The sequence below is a fragment of the Anas platyrhynchos genome, chromosome 2, assembly GCF_047663525.1.
Source record: "Anas platyrhynchos isolate ZD024472 breed Pekin duck chromosome 2, IASCAAS_PekinDuck_T2T, whole genome shotgun sequence".
In the NCBI taxonomy this organism is placed as follows: Eukaryota; Metazoa; Chordata; class Aves; order Anseriformes; family Anatidae; genus Anas; species Anas platyrhynchos.
The window spans coordinates 25304346-25329669 of NC_092588.1; the positions used below are offsets into that span (position 1 = coordinate 25304346).

General features: G+C 39.5%; 1 protein-coding gene across 2 annotated transcripts in view; it reads left to right on the plus strand.

Annotated features, from left to right (window-relative positions):
* Positions 1-19287: 19287 nt before the first annotated feature.
* Positions 19288-25324, plus strand: part of RUNX1T1 (RUNX1 partner transcriptional co-repressor 1) — a 114171-nt gene continuing 108134 nt past the window's right edge. For both annotated transcript variants that reach the window (XM_027452458.3, XM_027452459.3), the window contains exon 1: positions 19288-19726. Coding sequence is in view for 1 of the 2 variants with exons in the window: in XM_027452459.3 (XP_027308260.1) it covers positions 19699-19726 (28 nt within the window). In the remaining variant the exon portion in view is untranslated. The remainder of the gene's footprint in view (positions 19727-25324) is intronic.

Here is a 25324-nt window from a genome sequence, read left to right on the forward strand (position 1 = left end):
ACCATCTTCCAACCTGAAGCCTGGTAATTGCCTGACTCCAGGTTTCTAAGTAACAACTGGCTCCAGCAGGAATCTGCACTGAGGCTAGCAAATTCAAAGGTAATAGTCAGATTCTCCCTCCAGTCCCCTAAATGTATATTCCATTTTTCTGCAAGGTATTCAGGGAAAAAATAAATAGTTATGTTGTCCCATTGAGGTGACCAGGAAAATATTCTCTAGGGAAACTGCATTTTCCACAATGTCTGAATGAATAGCATTGCCCAAAAAGACCAGAGGAACCAAATTTCCACTTCTCATTGCAGAAAATGTCCAATAAATTAAAATGGTTGAGCTTCTTCAGGGCAGTGGTCATCAGTACGGTCAAGCTTTCCAAGCAGCTATTAGCTTGGCTTTCAAACAGAATGAAGAAGAAACTCTTTCCACTTACAAATTCACAAGTGTAGTGTGAGAAGGAAAAAGAAAGTCTGTGTATCTCACACACTGCCATTAAGCACATGATTAGGAAACCTAGTCATGTAATGTTATTAAAAGCCTTCTGTATGGTACTGTCTTTTGATCCAGTACTGTTTTGATAAATCCTTTACACCAATGTCACAAGCTGTTCCACTAGCACTGAGCTCCTTACCTACATGCTCGTAGCTATGACCAAAATCACTATCTTGGGTAGTTTTCATGTGAGACATCTCTGGGAAACAGTTACAAGGGCACATTTCAACATTCAATGGTGCATATTCAGATATAGAAAAAAAAACACATGGTAATTCTTTGCCATTTTCCAATGTGCAAAATATAAGGCCAATTCAAAACATATTCTACATAGAGGATTTTCAATATCAGCTTCCAGTTTTTCAGATCATGTCTTATTAAAAACCCCTGAGTAAATGTATGAAAAAATATTTCCTCTAAAGAGAAAAACCTAAAGGCAAAATGCTTGCCTATAAGCGAAAGTAGATTAGAAAAGATTTCTGAAAATCAGTATTAAAGGGTCACACTGCAGACAAACCCATAGCCCATTCCTAGTTTTGTAGAAATTTTCTGACTTGAGAACTACTGCAAAGGTCCCCAGTGCAAGTTTGAGAAGACCTGCCAAATCCCAAGCAGTGGGAGCTGAACAGCTCGGGAGCTTTTGCAGAGGAAAATGAACACTGTTGTGCCCACTGAGCTAGTAAGGAGACTAGAGAAGAACAGGGCTGCATGAAGCACCCATAATGATACCAGAGTTCCTGTGTTGTGACAAGGAGGAAAATCAAAGTCTTCAGATATCATTCATAACATCATTCAAAACAACTAATGCAGACACGCGGACCTTTTAGTCACTTTACCATGAAGGCAAGCGATATAACAAGTAACAGGCAAATATATATAAAAAACAAATAATATAGCTGGCTTCAAGGATAGTTCAGATCATCTTGATTTCAGAGGACATATGTGGGGGTGTGGAAAGGCGGCAATTTCTTGATCTAAGAAAATGTGCTAGTGAAAGCAGTGGAGTTAGTGTAAGAACACATGCTACCGGTAAAATAAGACATCCATGGGCACTTGGGGTCAGATGAACTGATGTTTCTGAGACAACCATTGTGAAATTGTTGCATTAATGTTTTAGAGGAAGATGTGTAAAGTTAAAAAAAAAAAAAGGGGAAAAAAAAAAAGAAAGATAGAACCCTCTTCACTTTCCTAGCTTGAGCAGTTTAAGAGATGCTCAGCTGTGACTAGAGAGGAAAGGATGCCAACTTTCCAGCGTGTGTGTGCACATTTCTTTTGCTCATAATTAATAGCCCCTGTGCTTGCTAAGTTTTTGGAAAGCAGCTCGCAGCCTACCTAGGTAATGCCTTCTGACAACGTTTTGAAGATCAGTTATGTCATATGGCTGCCTTTTAGAAAAAAAATTGTAATGCATAGCAGTGCCATATGGCATCTCTGAAGAATCAGCCGGATTGGACAGACATTCATTGGATAAAGTCCCACAGCACTTGGAAAAGAATGTAGTCCTGTTGCCAAAATGTGGCCTTTGTTAATCTCCTAACTATTATTGTGCAGAAACCAATTCATCTGTATTAATTATAAACAAATTTTAATTACTTCAGTAAAAGCTCATTATACAAATATCTAATGCCAAACAAACTGCCTTAACCCTTTGTGATACTCCAAAGAAAACTTTAATGTTTGACTGGGAATATTCTGAGAAAAGCTGAAATTTCAGCAAGAGTGCAGAATACAATTGTATGACATTTATTTTTTCCACTCTTTTCATATGTCATGTCGTACGTGTGTTTTACAGGTTCTATCAAAATAGTGTGTCTGTAGGTATAAAAGGCCATTTGCAACTCAAATCAGAGAATATATACTTGAACCTGACATTTTCTGTTGTTTAAGGTTTCAAAGTAAAATATAGACCATTTAAAGCTGCAGAAATTCACAATGGCAGTGGATAGCATGACAAACTGTGACCTGTTTGTAGTTAAGCATTTATCACCATCCAGGCTTACTTGCAGCTTTTCAGCATAGCTTGTGGACCTACCATTGACCAATTCATCTGAGATACAAAGATGTGGGGTTTGGGGGTATTTCAACTGTAGCTGCTCGTTCTGGAATCCATACCCATATAATGAGACTAATGAATTTGTTTCCTCTCATGGAAATATTTGTTTTACAGCAAAGTTAGGCAATATGCTGAAATTTTTCTTACCAAGTCTTTTTTTTTTTTTTTTTTTTTTTTTTTGCATACAGATTTTCCTCCCCAGCTAAACTTCTTCCATTTTTTTGAGTCACTTTTTATGCCATGATATGATATTTTTAAATCCAGCATATCCTACCAAAGGGATCAGTCCCCCTAGAAAATGCTCCTCTAATTTCTTTTTTGGCAGGGGCTATTCTCTTCCTTGTAACATGGTTATCATCAACAAATGCTCTAGGAGTTAACTTATTAGACTGCTCTGCCTCATGACATAGTAACACAATAGGTCCAAGGTCAAGAAAACACAAAGAAGGACCCTGGAGTTTTGCCACAAGTTTCAGCTTTGAAAGAAATCCAAAATTGCAGAGGGGTGGAATATGGGAGGAAAAAAAAAAAAAAAAAAAAAAAAAAAAAAAAAAAAGCCCCTTTTTTTGGTTTGAGGTTAAAACCATCTAACCTATCCTAACCATCAATCATACCTGAATTATTAAGACATTCATAATGTTCATAACGTTATGGTCTTAAATCTCTCCAGGCTTACTGAAAAATTGACCCACATTAATGAAACCTGCAGAAGTTTGATATACTGAGGGTTACAAACATTTCACAGTTATATGTATATTCTTATTTCACTGCAGTTTTCATAACAGAAGGCATAATCTTTAAAAAAAAATCATATTTGTGTAGGAATTTTGAATAATCTGTGAACTTTGGTGCTATCTGTTACTTTATTTTACCACATCAACCATAAAGAGTTTGATAGTTTGATTTTGTCTTGACAAACATTCCTGGTGGCATTCAAATCATTCTTCGGACTTTAAGAGTTTAAAGCCAATAGAACCACAGTTCTATGTCTTCTTACTGCCTTAAACTTTTAAAATCTGCCTCACTTTAACTTCTCCACTATTGCTGTATTGGTGTACATATTGTTATGAAAGGTAATTCCAGGGTAATTAACACAGGGTTTTGTCTTTATCACTTCATTTTTGTCTCCCTGTAATGTCATGTCTAATCATCAAGGTGAAGTACAATCTATATGAAATCAACAGAAGCATGCTTAGTGTTCTTTATGTAATGGCATTATAACCAGTGAATGATCTTACATGCAACCAACAACCTTTAGCATTAGGAATTATAAATTCCAATAGCTAATGAAAACTGTTGAGCAAAGATGTTCTCTGGCACAGGAGTTGACTTTCCTGGAAATCACTGACTGAAATGCTGTCTAGAGAGCTAATTTCTTCTCCTTAGAAGACAGAAGGAGTTCACAGAAAGGGAAATATGAAGTGGACAGGTTTTGCTAAGAGCTTGCTAATCCAGTTTGCTTCTTTTAGGAAACCATATCTTATTTTACAGTCAAATGTACTGGTATCTTTTAATAATAAAAGCTGAATCACAAATGCTGAAATCCAAGGACTTTCCAAGTGTAAAATGACTATAGATAACTACTTGCTTTTCCATTGTTCTTATGAGAAACTTTTGCATGTATTACAAACTAAAACAGAAAATGTAAAATCTGGATGCCTAAAACTAGATACCTAGTTCATAGCTGGGTTCTCAGACATCCTGAGTATAGAGTTTTCACTGATGTATTATTGACATTATCTAATTTTATACTTAAAGAAGGTAATCTATTTGTGTATTCGAAACACATGTTTATGCATCTAGCTTGCAGCAACCATGTTAGTATTTCTGAAGTAAAACATTTAAGGGGCAGAAGAGGAACAAAAATATTTTTTCAGCTTTCTCCCTGGATATTTGGTATTACAAGATAGATCATTTTAAATTAAGTTATAGAAAAAATATATTTTCATTCTACCCCAAACAAAAAGCATGGAAACAGAAATTTGTATTACTAAAAAATAAAATATGCTGTAGAAAATATATGCTGAATTTCTTACATTACATTTTATCTTTTGCCTACTTGTTCTTTTTTTTTTTCCACATTCTCTCTTACAATTAGGCCTTAGTAAATTGAGGGTTACAGTCAAAAACAGCAAGGAAGAACCATGAAGCTGGCAGGACTAACTGTGCAAGTAGCCAGAGCATCTGTTTCAAAACAGTGCCATGAAATGAAACTGCAGGGAAGAAAACGCATCAAGGAAAGAGATGCATTATCAAGAAACCAGAGGCACTCAAGAGGAAAAAAAAACAGAGAAGCTCAAATTAAAATTGATACAAAATTTGATGCCACCAAAACAGGTGACAGATTATGCATGGACTGCCAAGGTTAGGCTGGCTTGGACCACGCTTAGAGAATGTCAGAAGTGAGCACATGGCTACACAAATAGAGTAGCCATGTGCTGAAGTGGCCAACTTTGAGAAGTCCTTTATCAGTAAGCCGTGCTCTCTGTCTTTTTTCTGAAACTGTCAGACCCTTAACCAGACCCTCAGCAAGCATTTGTGTGAGATTTTTTTTTTTTAATTTGTGTTTTTTCTTTCTTTTTTCTTCTTTTGCTATGTTGACTGCATAGTATACAAATATATATATATATATATTAGCCAGGAGATAGTAAAGGAGGCCATAAATACACCAAGACCAACCTGCATCTGATCAAATGCAATATGGAAGCTAATCTGGGGAAGTAGAAAGGGACTTGCATTTTTCAGGTCAGGCTGGGAATATCATTCTATGCTTACTTGGGGAAAAGTAAGAAAAGAAGTTGAGCACTTTGCTGCCATGCTGTGTGTGTGAGAGCTCTGGTACAGCCTGAGATGTTCTTAAGCTTTCATTTGTGCTTACCGCTATTTTAGTAATAGGTAGTAATGGTAATAGAAGGATGGTTGGACTAGATGATCTTGTGGGTCCTTTCCAACCTTGTGTTTCTATGATTCTATGATTCTATGATTCCCTTTCGCAGCTAAAAGAGTAGGGATCTGTAGCTGTAGTACTTGTGTCAGACCACTTTCAAAATACTTTTGTAATACAAATCAGGGAGAAGTCCACAATGGACATTTGTGCCCTATGTTACTACTACTACTACTACTAATAATAATAATAATAATTATTATTATTATAACAACAATAATAATAAATTAAAAGAATGTCAACAAAAATAGAAGATATCATAACATTTTGTTGGAAAAAAATACAAAACCTACAGATGTGGACTGTTGTAATTTTCTTGCATCTTAATATTAAGTAATTAGTGTTATTATAAAATTTACCACAACACAAATTAATAATAGGTTATATTTTAAGGTTCTTTAAGGATGACTGATTAATACTCTGGAAAGAAACCTATTATGATAGAATATTTTTGCTTCTGTGATATTCACTATGATTTCAAATCTTTTGGGGAGGTTTGGAGAGGTTTCCCAATTTTGACCATTTTACCAGTCAAAATGAGACAGGCTCCATCTGAAGGAAGGTGTGCCTTGACACAACTGCCAGCAATCCTTTTGCATTTGTGGTTCTGTGTCAAAGCTCCTCCAGTGAAGAAGTCACTTGCATGTCACAGAGTTGGTGTGCATTTAGCAGGACTTAAGGAAGGCATATGTCTCATGATATTTTCTAATTTTTCTTTTCTCTTTTCAGATTTTTCTGTCATTGGGAAGAAAAGCTGGCGAGTTGTTACTGTTAAAGTCCATTACTGAAGGAAGAATGGATTTCTTCCTCTGCATTTCTCCATCACAAGCTACCATAAGGCTGCATCTGATGGGTGGAGATGGGTTGGGAGCCTGGCTGTGCTGCCAGGGGCTGAAAGCATTCAACTTGTCCTTCAGAGATCAAGTCCTGCCAGTGACTTGACGGTGTGTATACTGGGGTGAATTGTCTCTCTTATTCACCCAGTACCCCATTTCATCACCCACTCACTGGTGTTTTGGTTTGTGAAGTACACTAGTGAAAAGCACTGTGGAAAAGCAAAGCACAATTATAATCATTAGAGAATTTGAGAAAATATTTGTTATGTTAAATCTTGTAATCGGGCACTTTATGACACGATGCCATTATAAACACTTTGTACTTATCAGAAAGCCTGTGAATCATTTCCTCTAGTTTTCTTCCGTACCACAGTTGCCACAAAAACAGATCTATTCTTGTTCCTTTATAAAGAAGCTATGCTTGCCAATTCTGCTGAGTGGTTGAAAAAAAGCACACGATTCAAAATAGTATAGTTGATAGTGTGAGTACCCTTTGAAATGATCGGTGTTAGTTTTGCTACAGATACCATTGCTACAGTGTTTTATAATAACATCCAAGTGGTGAAATCAGTTTACAGAGAAAGACACTCAGTCTGCAAGAACTTCCCACCTAGTGTAGGAAGCTTATATGTACGGAAATAAACAAGGTGACGGACCTTTTCCTCTCCCTTGTGATTTTAAGCTCCGTACGTAAGCACAGCGGGGAATGGAGGGAATTCCTTGCTCCCCTTAGTAGGAAGATCCATTACAGACACCTTTCCTTAGATTTTTATCTGTATATTTACTAAATGTTACTTTCTGCAAAGTTTATTGTTGTTGTTGTTGTTAAATTAGGTCATATTTCAACACACGTAAGTGATACTGTACTGCTATCAGGACCATATTTCTGAAAGACAACAGACACTACTGCAGTGTGTGCTGTGGGTGGAGTAATCTAATTACCTGCAATTGTCTTTGCTTAGGTGATGAAGTCTGGGTCCCAAAGTGGAAGGAAGATTATTGTTGGATGAGGTGAAAGTGCTGTTTTTCTTGTAGTATTTTGTCTATATCAAGAATGGTAGAGTGATACCTGATAAAACCAAGAGTATCAGCAGAGCAGAGTGGAGATGCTAGTCTTGTTGTGCCTGTATAGTGATGCAAACCCTGCTTCGGCATTTGCTGAAGCAGCTGTAGACTTAGAAACATCATAAATTGCCAGAACTGGGGAGGTAGTCAATAGACAAAACCCTCAAAAACACACTCCTCTTCTTTATCCCATTTCAAGTGTCTGTTCCAAGCAGTTTATAAGAAAGGATCTGCTGACCAGCACTGACAGTGAGCTCCATCCCTCCTGGCTGTGGACAGTAGAGCCCCAAATCCCTACCTGCATTAAGGGGATTTACACTAGGGGTTGTTTTGGAAGACATTGCTGATAGAACTAGGGAGGACCAGCAGGATCGCTCTTGCATATTCTTGGCTGATACTGGAGAGAAGCTTTTGGCAGGTAGGTTTGTGCTGAGATCCCTGTGACCTTCACACTGGGAATCCAGTGCGAGATCTAACCAAAGTGCTGATATATAAACTGTGGCAGGTTTCATATTTTTGTTAAGAATAAAACAATTTTTTTTTGACTGGCAGAAGAGATGAGGGAAGGGTTTATTCTTATTTTTTTCTCCCCAGTCCTTTGTTCTCTGTTACTCTAATTCTTTCTGGAAATGTAAGTACTTGTTAGTAAGGAGAAACACTAACAAATATTAACAAAACAAGTTGTAGTTCCTAGTTCTCAAGACCAGAAACATGAGTATGATTATGGAAAGAACTGTAAATCACAGTGTTTTTTTTTTTTTTTTAAGGAAGACCATTATGCCACACTGAACTTTGTCCCCAGCATTACCATTGGCCTCTGGATGTTACATCTGTGAAACAGAGCAGCTCTTTCCTCTCTTTTTACACTGCTTTCTGACACCATATCGGAAATTAATTATTAAATAAAATGTAATGCTGTCCAGATTTCCAGCTGCGATTATAATCAAATGGCATGTGTGAAATTAGTGCTACAAAAAACTTAGCACAAGGAGCAGAGACATACTCTTTAGTGCGAAGAGTGGTGATATACCACTGATATAACATGCCAATTTATCCAATATGAAATGAAGCAGCAAATATTTATAAATAATTTGTCCTTCTAAAGGAAGGTGCTGCTAAGACATTGCCCTTAACATGTTTGATAAGCACATTCTGATGTGATTTAAGTCTTGATAGATTCAAACTGAATACAGAGAGACTTGTGGCTTTGATAGCAACAGAAATTAATATATCAGAGAGTGCCTGACATGTAGGATTTTAAAGAACTGACAAATACACCGCATGGAAATCTTACAGTTGAAAGGCAAGGTAAATTAAAAAAATGTGGGATAACTGGCAGAGCGATAAGAACTTATGGGAGTGAGAGAGCAAAGGTGAAAACAAGGGAGGAGTGAAGGGAGGACAGGAGGGAGGGAGGGAGGGAGGGAGGGAGGAAGGAGGGAAGGAAGGAAGGAAGGAAGGAAGGAAGGAAGGAAGGAAGGAAGGAAGGAAGGAAGGAAGGAAGGAAGGAAGGAAGGAAGGAAGGAAGGAAGGAAGGAAGGAAGGAAGGAAGGAAGGAAGGAAGGAAGGAAGGAAGGAAGGAAGGAAAAATAGATAAAAAGACAAAAAGAAAAGAAAAAGTGAGTAAACAAAAGAAAACAAAGAGGGAAAGAAGACAAGGAAAGGTGAGGAAAGGAGAGGAAAGGTGAGGAAAAAAGAGGAAAGAAGAGGAGAGGAAATGAGGACGTGAATCTGTTAGAATGGGCCATCTGTTAGAGGAGGGCCATGAAGATGATCAGAGGGCTGAAGGACCTCTCCAAGTGAAGAAAGGCTGAGAGAGCTGGGACTGTTCTGCCTGGAGAAGAGAAGACTGGGATGACATTACTGTGGCTTTTCAGTACTTAAAGGGGACTTATAAAGAAGATGGAGAGAGACTTTTTGCTCAGTCAGATAGTGACAGGACAAGAGGGAATGGTTTTAAACTAAACAAGGGGAGATTTAGATTAGGTGTTAGAAGAAAATTCTTCACTGTGAGGGTAATGAGACACTGGCACAGGTTGCCTGGAGAAGCTGTGGACCAGGTTGGATGAGACCCTGGGCAATCTGATTTAGTGGATGGTGTCCCTGCCCATGGCAGGGGGGTTGGAACTAGATTAACTTTAATGTTCCTTCCAACCCAAGCCATTCTACAATGATTCTATGATTTGACAAAGACCATCCACATCTACCATCACTATAAGCCAGTCTTTCAAGAAGGTTCTGCACAATACACAGGAGAATCAAGGCCATTTTGATGAAATCTGTCAAATCCAGGAAAAAAAAAAAAAAAAAAAAAAGTGGTTTAACCCAATTGAAGTAATATATGTTTTTCTCATGCTTAAAGTATTTCCCATAGTTCAAAAGAAATCTCTGCAGGATGTTAGGAAACTGGGATGATATTTTGGTCTGCTTCTTTGTTATCAGTTGTGAAAGTATCACAGAAGTAGACTCAATAGTTCTTTCCTTGGTCTATTCTTGTCAGCAGGAAGATATAATTATGAATCAAGTGATAAGCCAGTGTCCTTGCAAGATGATTTGTACAAGATTTGTACAAGATCCACTTCATCATGACAATGCTGAAATGATGTCTCCTTTCAGAAAAGACGGTATTGGCAACCAGTTTGGCATTATGGATACCTCTGAATTATTCCAAAGAAGTTTGTATACATCTTAGATGTAAGTGTATATATAGAGAGAGATGTTTGTTTACACCTTTAGATTGTAGTTTATCGAGAGTTAGAGATTGTAGTTTATCAAGAGTTAGAGACACATTTAAAACATAAAGATTAATACAAGTTCAGAAGTTGTTTGATAGAAAGAGGAAAATACAGGCTATGGCAGTCTGTGTCAGTGTATATGACTGACGCAGAATAAAATGGAGGCAGGAAAAAATCAAGGCTATATTTGAAATACCACCATATAAAAACGCATCAGAACTAGCATAGCTCATCAGCATGATAAAATCTGAAGCAAATTCATACTTAACCTCTCATTAAAAAGGCCAATCTCTTTTATAAACTGCTTAGAACAGACACTGAAAAGAAATGGGATAAAGAACGGGAATGTGCTTTTGAGGGTTTGAAGACTGTAGTGACTACATCCTCAGTTCTGGCATTTTGTGATGTTTCTAAGTCTACAGCTGTTTCAGCAGATGCCAGCAGCTATGGTCTTGGTATGGTGCTACTCCAATTACATGGACATGATTGGAAACCTGTAGCATATTGTTCCAGATAGCTTTCAGATGCCAAAACCAAGCACAATCCAATAGAGGGAGAATATTGGGAAACCATATGGACGCACAAAAGAACAATACAGTATATTCTTGGTCTTGATAATGTCTAATGACAGCTTCATGATACCCATGCTATTAATAAAGTACTGTTTAGACTGTAGAGATCATTCATGCCTTGGAAATAAAGACATATTCTCCTACTGCAAAATAGGCTGGAAACTTATGGAGATCAGTTTGTCAGTAGAAGTGGTTGTTGAGGCCACAGGGTAAAACTGGTGCTTTTTGACAATTCACATCACTGCAGAAACTGGACAGTTGTATATGCCTTATGCACAATTGGTAATGTATTTGCAGTGATCTAACAGTGCTAGCTCACTTATTTCTCAGTGACTGACCACTATCCTGGCCATCCATTGTTTCAGTAGGCAGAGAGGTCTGTGAAGTCTGAGATTAATTGTCTCTAATTAACAACTCAATTCAAGTTTCCTGTATCTCATCTCTCAGAATTATAATTTGCATATTAGAAATTAAGTTATTACAAAGGATACATTACAGACACTGATATTTACCCATATGCAGTGCAGTGACACAGAATATTGTATATTAGTTCCAAGCAACTAGCTCCAAAACCATGGAGTAAAATCATAAATCTGTTGATAACGAAGAAATAAAAGAAAAAAACAAAATCAGAGAGCTCTCATATACAACATTCCTTAGAAGACTTTGGGAAGAATAGCTAAAGCAGGGTGTGAAGGAGGAAAAATTCTGGTTGTTTGGTTGGGGCTTTGCCTTTTTCTATCTGTCTGCCTATCTTTTTATTTTATTTTATTTTATTTTTTTTAAAGTTGTGAGGTATCCTGCATCCCACTCATTCTACAAGTCAGTGGACCATAGAAAAGCAAGTATATATAAAGTATATATGTATATACATATAGTATACATATTGAGCTTGATGCTCTGTGAGATATGCAATTCTTGTGAAGACTAATTCAATAGCTTTTCTGATGTGGATCAACCTCCAAAACACCACATCCAGCCTTCATCGCTCAGAGAATGGGACTGATGCCTATAGCTTGCTAAAAACAGTTATGAGAGCAGCAAGGAGATCACATTATCTTGCATTATCTTGGTTCAGGTCTGGGACAACCCCAACATCATGCTGTATCACCAAACACATATAAAAGAATTCTCTACCTCATATTTAAAATCTCTTTCTTTCTTTCTTTCTTTCTTTCTTTCTTTCTTTCTTTCTTTCTTTCTTTCTTTCTTTCTTTCTTTCTTTCTTTCTTTCTTTCTTTCTTTCTTTCCCTTGCAGATTTTCCCCATCAGAACTGAAGAGCAGAACCTGCTGTAACTTCTCTCTTCAGCTGCTGGCACAGGAAATCTCACGCTTACGAGACCAAGAGCCAACCTCCACTTGTGTACTTCTCTAAAATGCAGATATTGTTACCCTTTCCCACTCAGATAACAGAGTGATATCAGAAATGTAAATATTTAGTCAGAAACAGTGCATTTGTGCTGTGGAACTTTCCAAAAGGCTTGTATGTCAAGTTCTTCAAGCTGCTTGCAAGGTGGCAGGGGCATCTTTGGCAGCACCAAGTCCTGATGGTGATGAAAGCGGCTCAGTAGTCTCTTCTTCTTGGATCTCTTGGATGGCTTGGAGACACAGTCAAGTTGTGCAAGACAAATGCAAGTCAAATAAGGCAAATTAGTCCTTTACACATTTTCACATGTTTTTGTCTTGTAGTCTAAAGATAGTTTCTACTTCTGAGCTTTTTTAAAAGGCCTTCTAAATTTGACTTACTTGGTTTCTGTTATGTAGGATGCAACTATCAAACACATACTGTTTACTTTTTTGCCCATGGTTAAAAGGCAAGTAATTGTGAAGAAGGGAAGAAGTATGAGCTAAAAACATGTGATTTGAAAAGGAGAGTATTTTTAGCAATAAGGTCTGTGAGCGTTCTAGTTATGATCCTTTCCTAGGAAATCAGTGGCCAAACACGTCAGTTATTTCAGTGAGACAGAATCAGGTTGTTTCTGTAGACGGGCAATAAATTATAATGGCACTTTGGATGAGATTTTGACACATGCAGCAGCACCTTATTTCAAGGAAAGTTCCAATGAGCTGACAGAGAACATATCAGAACTGCTTGCTACTCTGTTCAGCTAAAGGTGGCTGAATTTAGCTTTATTTTTTAACCATATATCTTGGGTTTTCTTAGGCAGATTCATTCACAGCCAGCATCTTTGTTACTTCCCCTTTAAAATGTACATTTTTGAATAGCACTATGTAGAGTTAAAAGTGTTAAGCTTATTTCCTTTTTGTTGTATAAACAGTATTTCTCACACTGTACTTTGCCCTCTCTGCATTATGGTTTATTTATTTCCAATATCCTTTTAACTTTCATCTTTAATTTTTTTTTTTTTTTTTGAAAAAAGCTTTTGTCAGTGAAAGGGGAAAAATGGCTTCTGTCTTCTATAAGACTCCATTTTTTTTCAATACTGCTACTTTTCCTGTTTGTCTGAGAGCAGATGTAATAAGTGACTGATGTATCAAAGCATCTTCCCTGTAATGATGTGCATATGAGACAACATTTTAAGTTGCTATTGATCTGCAAATAACTATTCCTGAGCAAACTAGATTTCATCAGTTTCTTTCTAAAAATAAACCAGGCTTTAAATAGAGTCCAACAAGTGAAGTAATATCTGAATCGATTATCTAGCTGAGTTTTTTCCACAGCAGCCTGAAACTTTGAAGTACCATCTTTGTTTGCTGTGGTGTTTATTTTATTTTAATAAAATAAAATACCTACTTTATGTTAATATTTTTTTCCCAGCTTAAGTGGTGCACTACACTGCAGTTAAACCTTGATTTTCAAATTATTATCTTGTGGATTATAAAATAATCACAAAGGCAAGGCAAAGTATGAATTCAACTGTGAGCATATAAATAGTCAAAACTTGTAGGTATGTACATGATTGTAAATACAATGTAAAGGAAACTATAATAGTTTATGTAAGCATATTCTAAAGTATTATTTATGGATATCTGACACAATTTTCCAGATTAAAAAACAAACAAACAAACAAACAAACAACAAACGTATACATTTTAAAGTAATCACTGTAACAAAAACAGCTTTCAAGAACAGTCTTTTGTTTGTTTGTTTGTTTGTTTTGTTTTGTTTCCCAGGTGTAGGCTTTAAAATATATATTTGTTCAATTTGGTTTGATGTAAATATAAACAGTAATTGTGGGGGAATAGAAAATGTGATTTCAGTTGCATCATCCTGAGGTCATAATATTAATAGAGTTCCCAACTAGTCCACTTTGGTTTCATTTGCTGTTGGAGATTTGGAGATCTGTTATCCCAAAAGAGGACTTCACTTCACTTCATGAAATCTGAATGAGCCAGAGCTTCGATCCAGCAGCCCTGTCAGTATATTGCTTAGATGTAGCCAGCAGGAAAACACAGTTATATTTCCAATTTAAGCTCATGTGTAAGTGGAATAATGTCCTGTCAACACATCAGTGGAAAAGATAAGAGAGTTATGTTGTTACCCTTCTGCTACCGGACTTTTTAGGAGACCTATCACTGAGGAGCTGTGTATGCACAGAAGAAAACCTGGACAAGCTCCTGCACCTTGGATCCATTACTTTCCAGTATTTTATTCATGCTCACCATTATGTATGTTGCAGATGCTTGCTGTTAAGCAGTAGGCATATTTAGGGAACATGTTGGCCTTTGGAGGTTGCATGAGCAACCCTGCCTGCAGCTCAGCTTTTGGGGGATTTCTCATGGTGTTTAGGTAAACAGCTTTGTGGCTGCTTATTTTATTCCTGTCTGATAAGTGACCACAACTGCTTATTGCAGGTGGCTGCCCAGCAGGTGGGAAGTTAAGGAACTGGATGCATGTGCGTTAGGGCAATGGTTTTCCTGGTTCAGTGAGGTACCCTGTGTGAGTGTGTGCGCGTGCTGCATGGCAGTTAATACAGCACTTATTGCTTCCAGGAACCTCAACAGCAAAATGTTTCCTGCTCTTTGGCTCTGATGGAAAATGGAATTCATTCTTTTCATTTTGGTGTTTTTGCGTTTGTTACAGAAGAAGCTCTGAGCCTGCATTATTCCAATGCAACCTATCATTTTGTTTTCAGCAGAGAAAAAAAAATCTCAACACTAAAAATAAATATTTTCTATTTTAAAATACATTTAAGATTAAATATTCATGTAATAAATATTTAACATATATTTATTTGTATAAATAAATCATATGAAACAGAGTAAGACAAGATAAGCTTTTTGTGTCTGTGAAAGTTTTCAAAACACTTTTCTCCCTCTTTTTCTTGATGCTGCTATATTTAACCAGTAGATTTTTTCTTGTGAAAAGACATTTTTTTTTTAAATAAGAAGCCATATTTCCCTGAAAATAAGTGACTGTTGTGACAAAGCTGGCATTCCTGCAAATGACCATCAATATATAAATTTTGCTTATGTGATCTTTTACTTATGCATTCCAAAATAACCCAGCTTTTCTTTCTCTGTCACAGTGCATATATACTTGTGCAAAGTACTTCAGTATGGTGTGACAGTAAAGGGTTTTTAGGAGTTCTGACAATGTCAAAAGGCAAAGAAGAATGCAAAAAATGTCCTTAGCATAGAATTTAATTAAGGAATTCCCCAAATAAATATACATGAAGCAAGGCTAAAATCTATCACATCAGACAAGGAGAAGACATCAAAATATACATCAGCGTGGGGCTGCAAACTCCTGAAAGTAGATAGCCTCTTTCTTTTGATTTGGAAGGAACTTAATACATTTTCATCACGACCAAAAGCAGAGGGTAAACAATAGCATGAAGGGAGACAAGCAGGTGATATGGCAGCTCTTGCAGCATGTACATCACCTAGTGGACATGCTTTGCATACTAAAGGGTGGATCTATCCTGCTGCTGCACATTTTCTGCTCCTCTTATCAAACGCTTGTCCTGTTGCACAGGGTAAAGGCAGGATTTAGCCTGTACCCTGGCCAAACCATGAAGGATTTTCCAAATAAAGTATCCGTTAACATTGATGTTCATTGTGCAGCTGCCTCCTTCCCGCTGCAGTCCTCTGGAACATGAGACCTGCAAAAGGTGTGCAACAAGCAGGAGATGAAAACAAAGCATGACCCATGCTAACATGTAAAATAGACTTTTAAATTCAAGGGAAAGGCACAGGTAAGGCTTATAAATTAAAGCTGTCAGAGATCCAGCTTACCATTGTATCTGACTATTTAATTTTATATGAACGTTTATTGTGCCACTCAGTCAAAATGAGTGCTTGTCGAACGAGAGCTGCAGCAGCCACAATCCAGCCGCCATACATACTCTAAGGCCTAATCCAGCCCCAAATGAAACAAACAGGGAGCTTCTTGTATGCTTCCTGGAGGATGAAAATGAGCCTTTCAGGAATGGAAGTTGCTTTAATAGAAAGACATCATTGGCAAAACAGGCGTGGACTTCAAGTCTGCACAGTTTGAGTGGAAAAGTGTTTGAGCAGATTCTGGACGGGGATGTGTGACAACGTTTGACACTTGGAGTTGCAAGGCAGTGACAATTAGGAGGGACATACTTGTCTCTATTTTTAAACAGCGGTGAGGTGAGTTGATATAGAAATTCTGTTCCAAGAATTTCAGTGCAGATGACTGCCCATAATATAATTATTCACAGCAAAGAGCAAGCCATGTTTCAGCTCTGAACATTTGATCCGTCTATGTACAATCAAAATACAGTCAGATTTGGACAGCCTAGCAGGATATTTCTGACTTCCATGTGCAACTATACTTCTACCAGCCTTTCTCTCACACAATGTCACACAGCAATACACAGTGTAAATCTTTCATATGTCAAATCAGACATGGCAGCTACAGTCTGCAGAAAAAATCTGCAGGGTGTAAAGTTACCAAGTATTTGTGAGGTCTACTGTGAGGCTGCATTTTTTTTCTTCCTGAAACATGAATTCATCTTTCAAAGAACATGTTTATTTTTCCTTTTTCACTAAAACATATCTACTTTCTCCAGGAAATAAATAGAGAGAAGAAAAAGGTATGGGTAAGAGAAGTTTGCAATAAGCCAGGCTTCAGTCATCAGCTTTGGAATATAATGACAATATTTGATGGTTACGATCTTTTAGGATTTAGGAATCGTGTCAATTTATTCTCCCAGCATGTCTGGGGAAAGTATAGCTACCATGAGGGAGTCTGTATTTTCTGCTCTCTGCTACACTTTGCTATCTGAGCAGGCTTTGTCCTTACTTGGCACAATGGGAAATGCTGTGCCATATGAGCCAGGGCTGGTGTTTTAAAAGGTGATTTCTGTATTATTCTCATTAGGGAAAGAGAAAACATAAGTATGTAAACTTTAGTCAATTTGTAAGTGGATATTTAATAGCTGATAGCTCAGATTAGAGTTTCCAGAGTTTCTAAATGATGTTCCTTCCCTATTTTGGAAGATAATACCTAGAAAGTCAATTGATCTTTCAGACTAAAGGTACAAGCCAGAGGTAAGTGCTGTGGTTTTTTTTTTTTTTTCTTTCTTTCTTTCTTTCTTTCTTTCTTTCTTTCTTTCTTTCTTTCTTTCTTTCTTTCTTTCTTTCTTCTTTATGCTAAGAATCAGGACTAAGTATTAGGACTGACACTACAACAAAATGTACTCTGTGACCATTGGCAAATCTCTTACTAATTTTTCAGCTTACATATTCAACAATGGGGATGAAAGTATCATATCACAAAGATCTGCAGGCTCAACTAAAGTTTCTAGATCTGCAGCACACAAAGGCAGTCTTGGAAAAGATACTGGTTTTAGATTATTTAAAAATATTTGAAAATACCTTTTAAAGATTGTCCAATTATTTTGGCCTTGAAATAGACCGCTATAAAACAGTTAGGTTTTAAATCAGAAATCAGTGCCAGGCTTGTGGCTTCTCACCATCTTTGTAAATTAAAATCACTGTAGAACAAAACATGTCCCGATTTATGCTCCGCTGAGCTGAATTTACTTCAAGGTAAACTTGACCCCTTATTACGCTATGCCAATCTGTTCATTAGAGCTCTGTGTAGATATCTGTAGAAAAAGTAGATCTATTCAGATCATAAAACTTACTTTAAACATATTTTCAGAGTCAACCAAATTTTCAAAGCCCATCGCAGAGGTGGATAAATGATGCTCACAAATGTCCTTTCCAGGACATGTATGTGGCCTGTTGTAAATGCATGTAAAGTTACTTTGCATTCAATAGGTCTACTTAAGCGCTTAAAATTAGGTACTTGTAAATTTGCAAGATCAGACCTATAGCACATGTGTGTGTGTGCGTATGGGTGTACGTACAGCAATAAACAATGCAGGCTGATGAGAAGTTTATTATACACTAATGCTTTTACCTAACATTTGGCATTTGGAAAAAAAAAAAAGAAAAAAAAAAAAAAAAAAAGAAAGCTAAATGCCTGGGCCATTCTGACAGATCCAATCAATTATCTTCACCCTGAAAATAAATAAATAAATAAATAAACACTTTTTTTCCTCTCTATATGAAGTTGATGTGCTTTTCCACGGAGATGCCTTCTTTATACAGTGTCAGCGTGACAGCACAAGTACCAGTTCACCGTAGGTTGCATCACTGACAATAATATTCTCTGAGAGACATGGAAGGGAATAACTGATGAATCGGAAAATATATGGATGCCTGCTGAAATGATTATGTAATGAAACACAAAGTCAAATGGTAGCAAGCTTCTATTAATTGTGGATGATAGTAATTAATTTCCACTGCAGTTGTGATCGCGTTTCTGCATTTAGAAGAATCCAGAATCCCCTTCCAGGAAAGTGTGAAATTGCATCTGGGTTCTGCAAGCCATGAAAGACTATAAATTTCTTTTAAAAAGAGAGAGAGAGAGGGAGAGAGAGAGAGGAAGGCCTTCCTCGATACTGTACTTTATAAAGAACAAAAAACAAAGGGAAAAAGAAAATGATAATTGTTTTCTCTAAGGCTATTATCTAATGCGAAAGCAAACAGTCTGACTGGAAATCAGCTAACAGAAGGGGATTAGAGAGTAGATCTGAGAGTGGCTTGATTTCTAGCGCTGCTGTCTCTTCACACAGTGATGAGACACAGGCAGAGCAGCCAGGAGCTCTCCAGATGGCTAGAGAAAGTGTTTGTCTTGGGTTACTGCAGGGCAGTCTGGACTCTTAAAGCCGGGGAGGCATCATTAGGGAGCAAGTTAGATGTCCACCCGGTAAAAGCGAGCGAGAGAAAGAAAGAGCAGGCAGGCTGCCCGAGAGGGACCGCGCTCGCCTATTGTTAACATATACTTGACCCCCACTAACCTCCTCACGACACAGATGTCTCCTACCTCTATCACCTCCCACTGCTTTAAGCCCTCCCCCCCTGCACCTGGGTAGCGGGGCCGGGCCGGCTGCCGGCAGTATGCTGCCTGCCTCGCGAGGTGCCTGCTAGCGGGGGAGCCGGGCGCGGAGCATCCTTGGGCGGCTCGGCACGGCACGGCTCGGCTCGGCTCGGCACGGCACCGGCTCGGCACCGCCCGGGGCAGAGCTATGCGTCGGCTGCCCGGGGCCAAGCAGAGCCCCCGCCACTGACAGCGGCCGCTCCCTGCGCTCCACATCACGGCTGGCTGCGGAGGAGGAGGAGGAGGAGGAGGAGGAGGAGAAGGACCCGGGCGTTCGCTATCGCGGCTTGGAGACTTGATTTTTTTGGTTCTCGTGCTTTCCCTTGGAACCAGTAGGCTCTCTCTCGAGCTGATCCTCCTTTAAAAAAAAAAAAAAAAAAAAAAAGAGAGAGAGAGAGAGAAAGCGAGAGAGAGAGAGAGAGAGAGAGGAGGGGGGAAGAGCAGCTGGAGTTTCTCCTCAGCTCGTTTTGACTTTTGTGGACGTGGATCATCTGGACTGGGCAGGGAAGCCGCGCCGCGCTGCTCTCCCCTTTCCCACCCCCTCGCCCCTCCAGCAGCCGGGGCTGCCGGCTCTCCCCCGAGCAGGACGGGAACTTTTATTTGCAGCTCGCAGCCCGTGGCGAATGGTGGGAATCTCCGGTCCTCTGCAGTGTGAGTACGGGGCGCGGGGCCGGGGTTGGGGTCGGGGGGGGGGGAGAGACACCCGAACCCCACTTTTCCTCCCCTTTCTCCTTGCCCCTAGGGCTGCTCGGGGCTGTGACTAACCCGGGCGGGCCGGGGCTGCCGCCGGGCCGGGCACGGCTAGCTCTGCATGCAGCTTCCCACCCGCTGTCCCCCCGCTCTCCAGCTCGCACCCCGGATCTCTCAAAAGCCCAGGAAGCGAAGCACCCCCTCCTGCAAGAAAACAGCCCTCCGAAGCACGCAGCGTAGGGTTTCTGTCTCGATTTAGGACTCGTCTTTTTTCCTTTTATTTTTTTTTCCTGCCTCCCCTGTCGCCAGATGACCGAGCTAGCCAATGTGAACCGGAGTGCCTGAAATATTTCTGGTGGTGTTTTGCTGTTGTTGTTCCATTCTAATCACGGGATTATGTAGCACTGGCAACATCACTTCAGGCTATTTTGCAAGAAATATTTCGGGCTGTGCACGCCGCCTTTAATTGCACAGCGATTTTTGCAAGTTATCTCGCTTCCCCAAACGACAGGGCAGCGTTAGGGATTGCATTTCCAAAACTGCAATGCAATGTGAATGTGGCATCTCCTCTGTCTGAGCTGAAGGGTCTGATTCCATACGTTGGTAAAACACCATCGATAGGGGGGCTGAAGGATGAAAACCACCCTCCCGGCCACGCAAACGAGCCTGGGACTTTTGGGCGACTTGGATCCCTTTTGTTACTGCCAAAGTTAGGAGGCTGGGCGCACCGGGGCTAGCGGAGGGAAGGGACTTGCGACCTTAGTCGGGGCACCCGCGTGTGACTTGTAGGCAAGCAGAAGCGGTTGGGTTGTCACTGCCCTTTGCTCCTGCAGAGCGTTAGAGAGAAACTGAAAGTAGGCAGCAGGACAGGGGGGGAGAAGGGGCCGGGGCTGCCCCGGCCGGGAGCTCGGCGCCGGCTTTGGCCGCTCCAGCAGCCGGCGGTGCCCGGGGCCGCGGCAGGCGCTGCCCGCCCGGGTGGCGGCGTCCCTTGGAGCCCGCTGCTGGCGGGGAGCTGGCCGGGGCTGCCCCTTCTGCTCGGGCTGCGATCCGCAGAGCCTCAGAAAGCAAAACCCGTCCTAAAAAGAGCCGCTCAACTTTGCCGCTGCCGGCCGCGGCAGGGCTGGAAGCGCTTCGGTGCGCCCTGGCTGTGCGGCACGCCTTGTCCCCGAGGTGGCCCCCGCAGAGCAAAGAGGAAGGCAGGTCGCCCTCGGTGGCAGGCACGGCAAGGGGTGAAGGTGGCTGCGCAACCCTAAAGCCGCAGGGAGAGCCGTGCCGGCCGCCCCAGCACGGCCAGCGCCACCCGTCCGGCCCCCGACTGCCCAAAGGGACCCTTCGGAAGCTCGGGAGGGCACAGCCGAGGGCTTGCTCCGGCAAATATTCCTGGGCTTAATGTAACTGTGACCCCTTTAACTTTTAACATCGCTTCCCCTAATTAATCTGTTCAGGCCCCAGACTTAAATGGCTGTCCACAGCTGCTGCAAATTGATTTATCCCCTGATGGTGGTCTGAGTTGCTGACCAAAGCAGGATTTTTATTATTATTATTTTTTCCCCTCCCCATTTTTGGTCTACTAATCTGTTTTGACTTATTTTCTACTTAGAGTTATACTTGCATGTTTTTTGAAGGACTCAGAAAATATTTTCTTTTGACATGTAGCTAGAAACATAATTATTGTATTTGTAAACACAGTATGGTAGGGCTAAGGGTGAATATAATTTATTTAATTATACCCTTGTAGCCTTACATTTCCTCTGTTTCTGCATCCTGACAGATGCGATGGGAAGTTTAAATAAGCAACTTTGCTAAGTGTAGTTTGAGGCAAGACATGAAAGGCGTTGTTAGATTTGAATTCTATTGTCCAGGTTTTCTGCTCTGCTCTTTTGATAACAGTTTCAGTGAATCTGGGTAACTCAGCGGATTGAAACTGGTTTCTAATGGTTGTTAAAGCTGATGCTTGACCTTTCCATGGGAAGTCTGAAAACCTCATTCAGTTTATTCTGGGCTGATTTCCTTAGGAAATCCAATATGATCAGGGAATTTCCTTCAGCTCAGCCGAATGCTAAGAAAGTTAGTGTATCTTGTTTACACGGTCTGGTTTTAGCGGTAGGTGTTTCTGGGGCTCCCCTTCAATCGACAAAAATACTAGGAAAAGGATCTGAATATGGCTTATTCATAACCGTGCAGTCTGTGAAAACACAAAGTTGGCAAAGGCTTCATTAGCTGCGAGATACACCACAGGCTCGCTGTCAAGGTTTTCAGTTAGGAGGCTGTGGTGTATTTGATAACTGACAACTTTTTGCAGGTCAGTTATATCATATCTGAACTTGCAGTGTAATTGCTGCTACTTTCAATTCCTGCATCACTTTTCCTTTCTGTCACGGAAGTCTCAAATCACGCACCAGCGTGAAGAAAAACCTCAAGCCCCACCAAAAACCCGCCCCACCAAAAACCCACCCCACCCGTAAGCCTGGAGATGCTCCGGCGAGCTGAAGCCAGGCCAGGCGTAGGGGAGATAGCGGCGAGACATCGGCCCCGCGTCGCAGGACGGTGGGAGCGGGCTGGAGGAGACAAGAACCATTCTGTTTGTAATGGAATGCAGACAGCAGTGTTAGGTCACTGCTTCCTGGCAACTGCTGCACGAGTTGTTTTTCTTCAAAGGCTTTGAGCTTTTAAATAGTTTCCAAAATCTTTTCAAGTAAAACATTGCCTTCTACCATTTCTGACCACCTTAACGTTAACTCGTTTCTTGCCTAAATAATGGACCAGTAAAACATCACACGGCGTCTCATCTGTATATGCTTAACACTATGTATGCCTGCGCGCACATGGAGTTTTATGCTAGAAGTATTGTTTATAGAATAAAGGGGAGAAAAATAGCTCCACCTGGAGTGCTGGCCAGTGGCTAGTCAGTTCAGGACATTCTTCCCTGTCAAATCCTGTTTCTCACTTCTCTGAAACGAACTTCAGACGACAGGCATTGAATGCGAAGCTCACTTCATTGAGGTACCGTGCAGCCTGCAAACCCCTCATTGCCAGACACTTTGGATGAAATAAGCATCTGCAGTATTTGCATTGGGGGTGATGGGAGAAAGGGCTTGCAATTGTCATTTTCATCTTTCAAATCCACTTGCCACAGTCCATTACTGTTAAATCTTTAGCTAATTGAATAAGGATATTAGTATGTTGCTATTGCAGGAGCTTCAGATTTGTTAGACTGGGGGAGAGATCATGTTCTTTGTTCTGCAGAAACTTAAGTTGTCATGCAGAGATCAAGAAGCATTATCAGCTGAAATAAAACGTGAACTTGGTGTTGTGAAGAGGTTATTTCTCATGGTTTGTCTGAAGAACTGCATAAAGAAATTATTTTAAATCAGAATATTTTTAAAAACTTTGAGCCATGTACTTAGCAGCCTGCTGTTTTCCATATAGCCTTTAATAGCAACCTAGAATATTTATATAAGTTTATACTGATGCTGACTTTAGCGTAAGGACTGGAAGTGTAAATTCTTAAAACATTGGCTTCCAGATTTCATTTCCTTCACCTTCTTTCACATGAAAGATCTAAAAGAGTTAAATGCGGAACTTTTAATGTAAAGGGACTTGTTTTTCCACATAAATGTTACTTCTTCATAGAACTGCTTTAAAATTGCAGTTATTTTGTTCTTGTTTACTGTAAACTTGATTAGCTTAATAAATGGTAGCATAAATACATCAGGAAGTAGTATATTCTGTGGTTTCATGGGTAAAGAAAAATGATCAGCAGATGTAAAAATCAAAGTCAAAATATCCTGCCCTTTCACAAGGCTTTTTATTTTTTTTTTCTTCAAAATATTTTCATCTGAAAGACATTGACTTCCATCTTCCTTTTTTTTTTTCCCTGCCATTGATATGAAAGTTTCCAAATAACGTTTAGAGAACAGTGGACATTTTATTAAAGTAAACATTAGTTCAGTATAATGGAGGTAATTGTAAGTGATAAGAGCAGAGCAGGTTATCTGTGTGTTGTTTAAACAGAAGGAGCTATTTTGCACCATTTCCAGTAGCCATCTGTAGAGGAGAAGGGTTTGCACCTGTCTGTCCACACTAATTATAGATTAGGTCCAAAGAAATGAAATTCGAGTAGGCTTTCTCTTAATGAAATCCATAGTGATTTTATTGTAAATGTGTTTTGTGTACAGACGGTGATGGTTGGGCTGTGAGTAAAATAAATTGCTGTATGGCTGTCATGTACTTGTAGTTGTAAAGCAGGATACTGCTGCATTAACAAAGGTGCTGAATAAAAATGCAGTGCTCCATTTATGTCCTAGGCTTCAATTGTGGCTTTAGCTAGGTTTAGCCAAAAAGGTTCACTTCAAGCCCAGTGTTTTAGGGGTATGTTTCAGGGTCGACTTCTCAGTTACCGTCATTTTCATGTCAATGTACTGGCACATAGGTGGTCCTTTGGCTGAAATATATGGGGTAGAAATGGTTTCATGTTAAATATGTACACACATGCACGCAGAGTGTGTCAGAAATACTTTCCTCTCATTTAATATTATATTGCTAAAACAAAGTGGAAAGAGTGAGAAATGCATTCTGCAGTAAAAGGTCACATGAATTTCTACCACATCTGTTTATAGTAATTATGAACATAATTAACATAAGAATTACAAGTGAAGTAATGACAAGCTGAGCTATGAGATATTATGCCATAATGGTCATATGTTGGAATTCTCACATTATAGCACACTAGAATTCACATATTCAATGCAAGAAAGAAAATGTTAGATTTTTATCTATTTTAATGCTTCAAAACTTATCTGCCTGGGGCAGATGGACTTTACGCTTTATAGGAAGGTAACCCATTATTAAGAGAGAGTCAGTTGAAATTAAGATTTCTAGCCTGCAGCTTGGACTTTGAGACAGCTGTGCTTATGGAACGCCACTTCTGTTACACATTTGTAGTCTGATTGTATTTATTTTATTACCACACATTGCTTTATTTTTAAATGTGTGTTTTCGCAGCAAACTGTTTACATTAGAAAGGATCCTGGATTAGTTTTTCTTTAGAGAATTGTGACTCCAGTAGTAAAATTGTCTGGTGGGATGGCCAACATAGAAGACACATTGTGGCTCAGGAAGATGAGAATTTGATGGATGCTAAATTAGTTCATGGCATATATGTGTATATATATCTCTAGGAAAAAAAATCCTTAACGTCTTTAGAATAAAAAGAGCAATCTCTCATTTGTACACAATATTTTGAAAGAACACATGCATAGGGAAAGCTCTGTGGTACTTTGCAGGTTGAATTAATTTAAGTCACTTTTCTTTGGAAATCCATCGTACATACCATTAAGTGTAAGGGCTAAGGTTTCACATGAGTTGACTAACTTTTGTAATATGACCTGTCTGATTACCTCTAAATATGGTTGTCACACAACTGACAACTGGAGGAAGTTGAGCAAAAAGTGGCCCTTCTTAAGGGTAAAAATACTGGCTGAGGAATGCTCATAGTAAATTTTAAATATAAAAACCAGTTTACCTTTAAAGGAAAATCAAATTCCTGGTCTTATGATA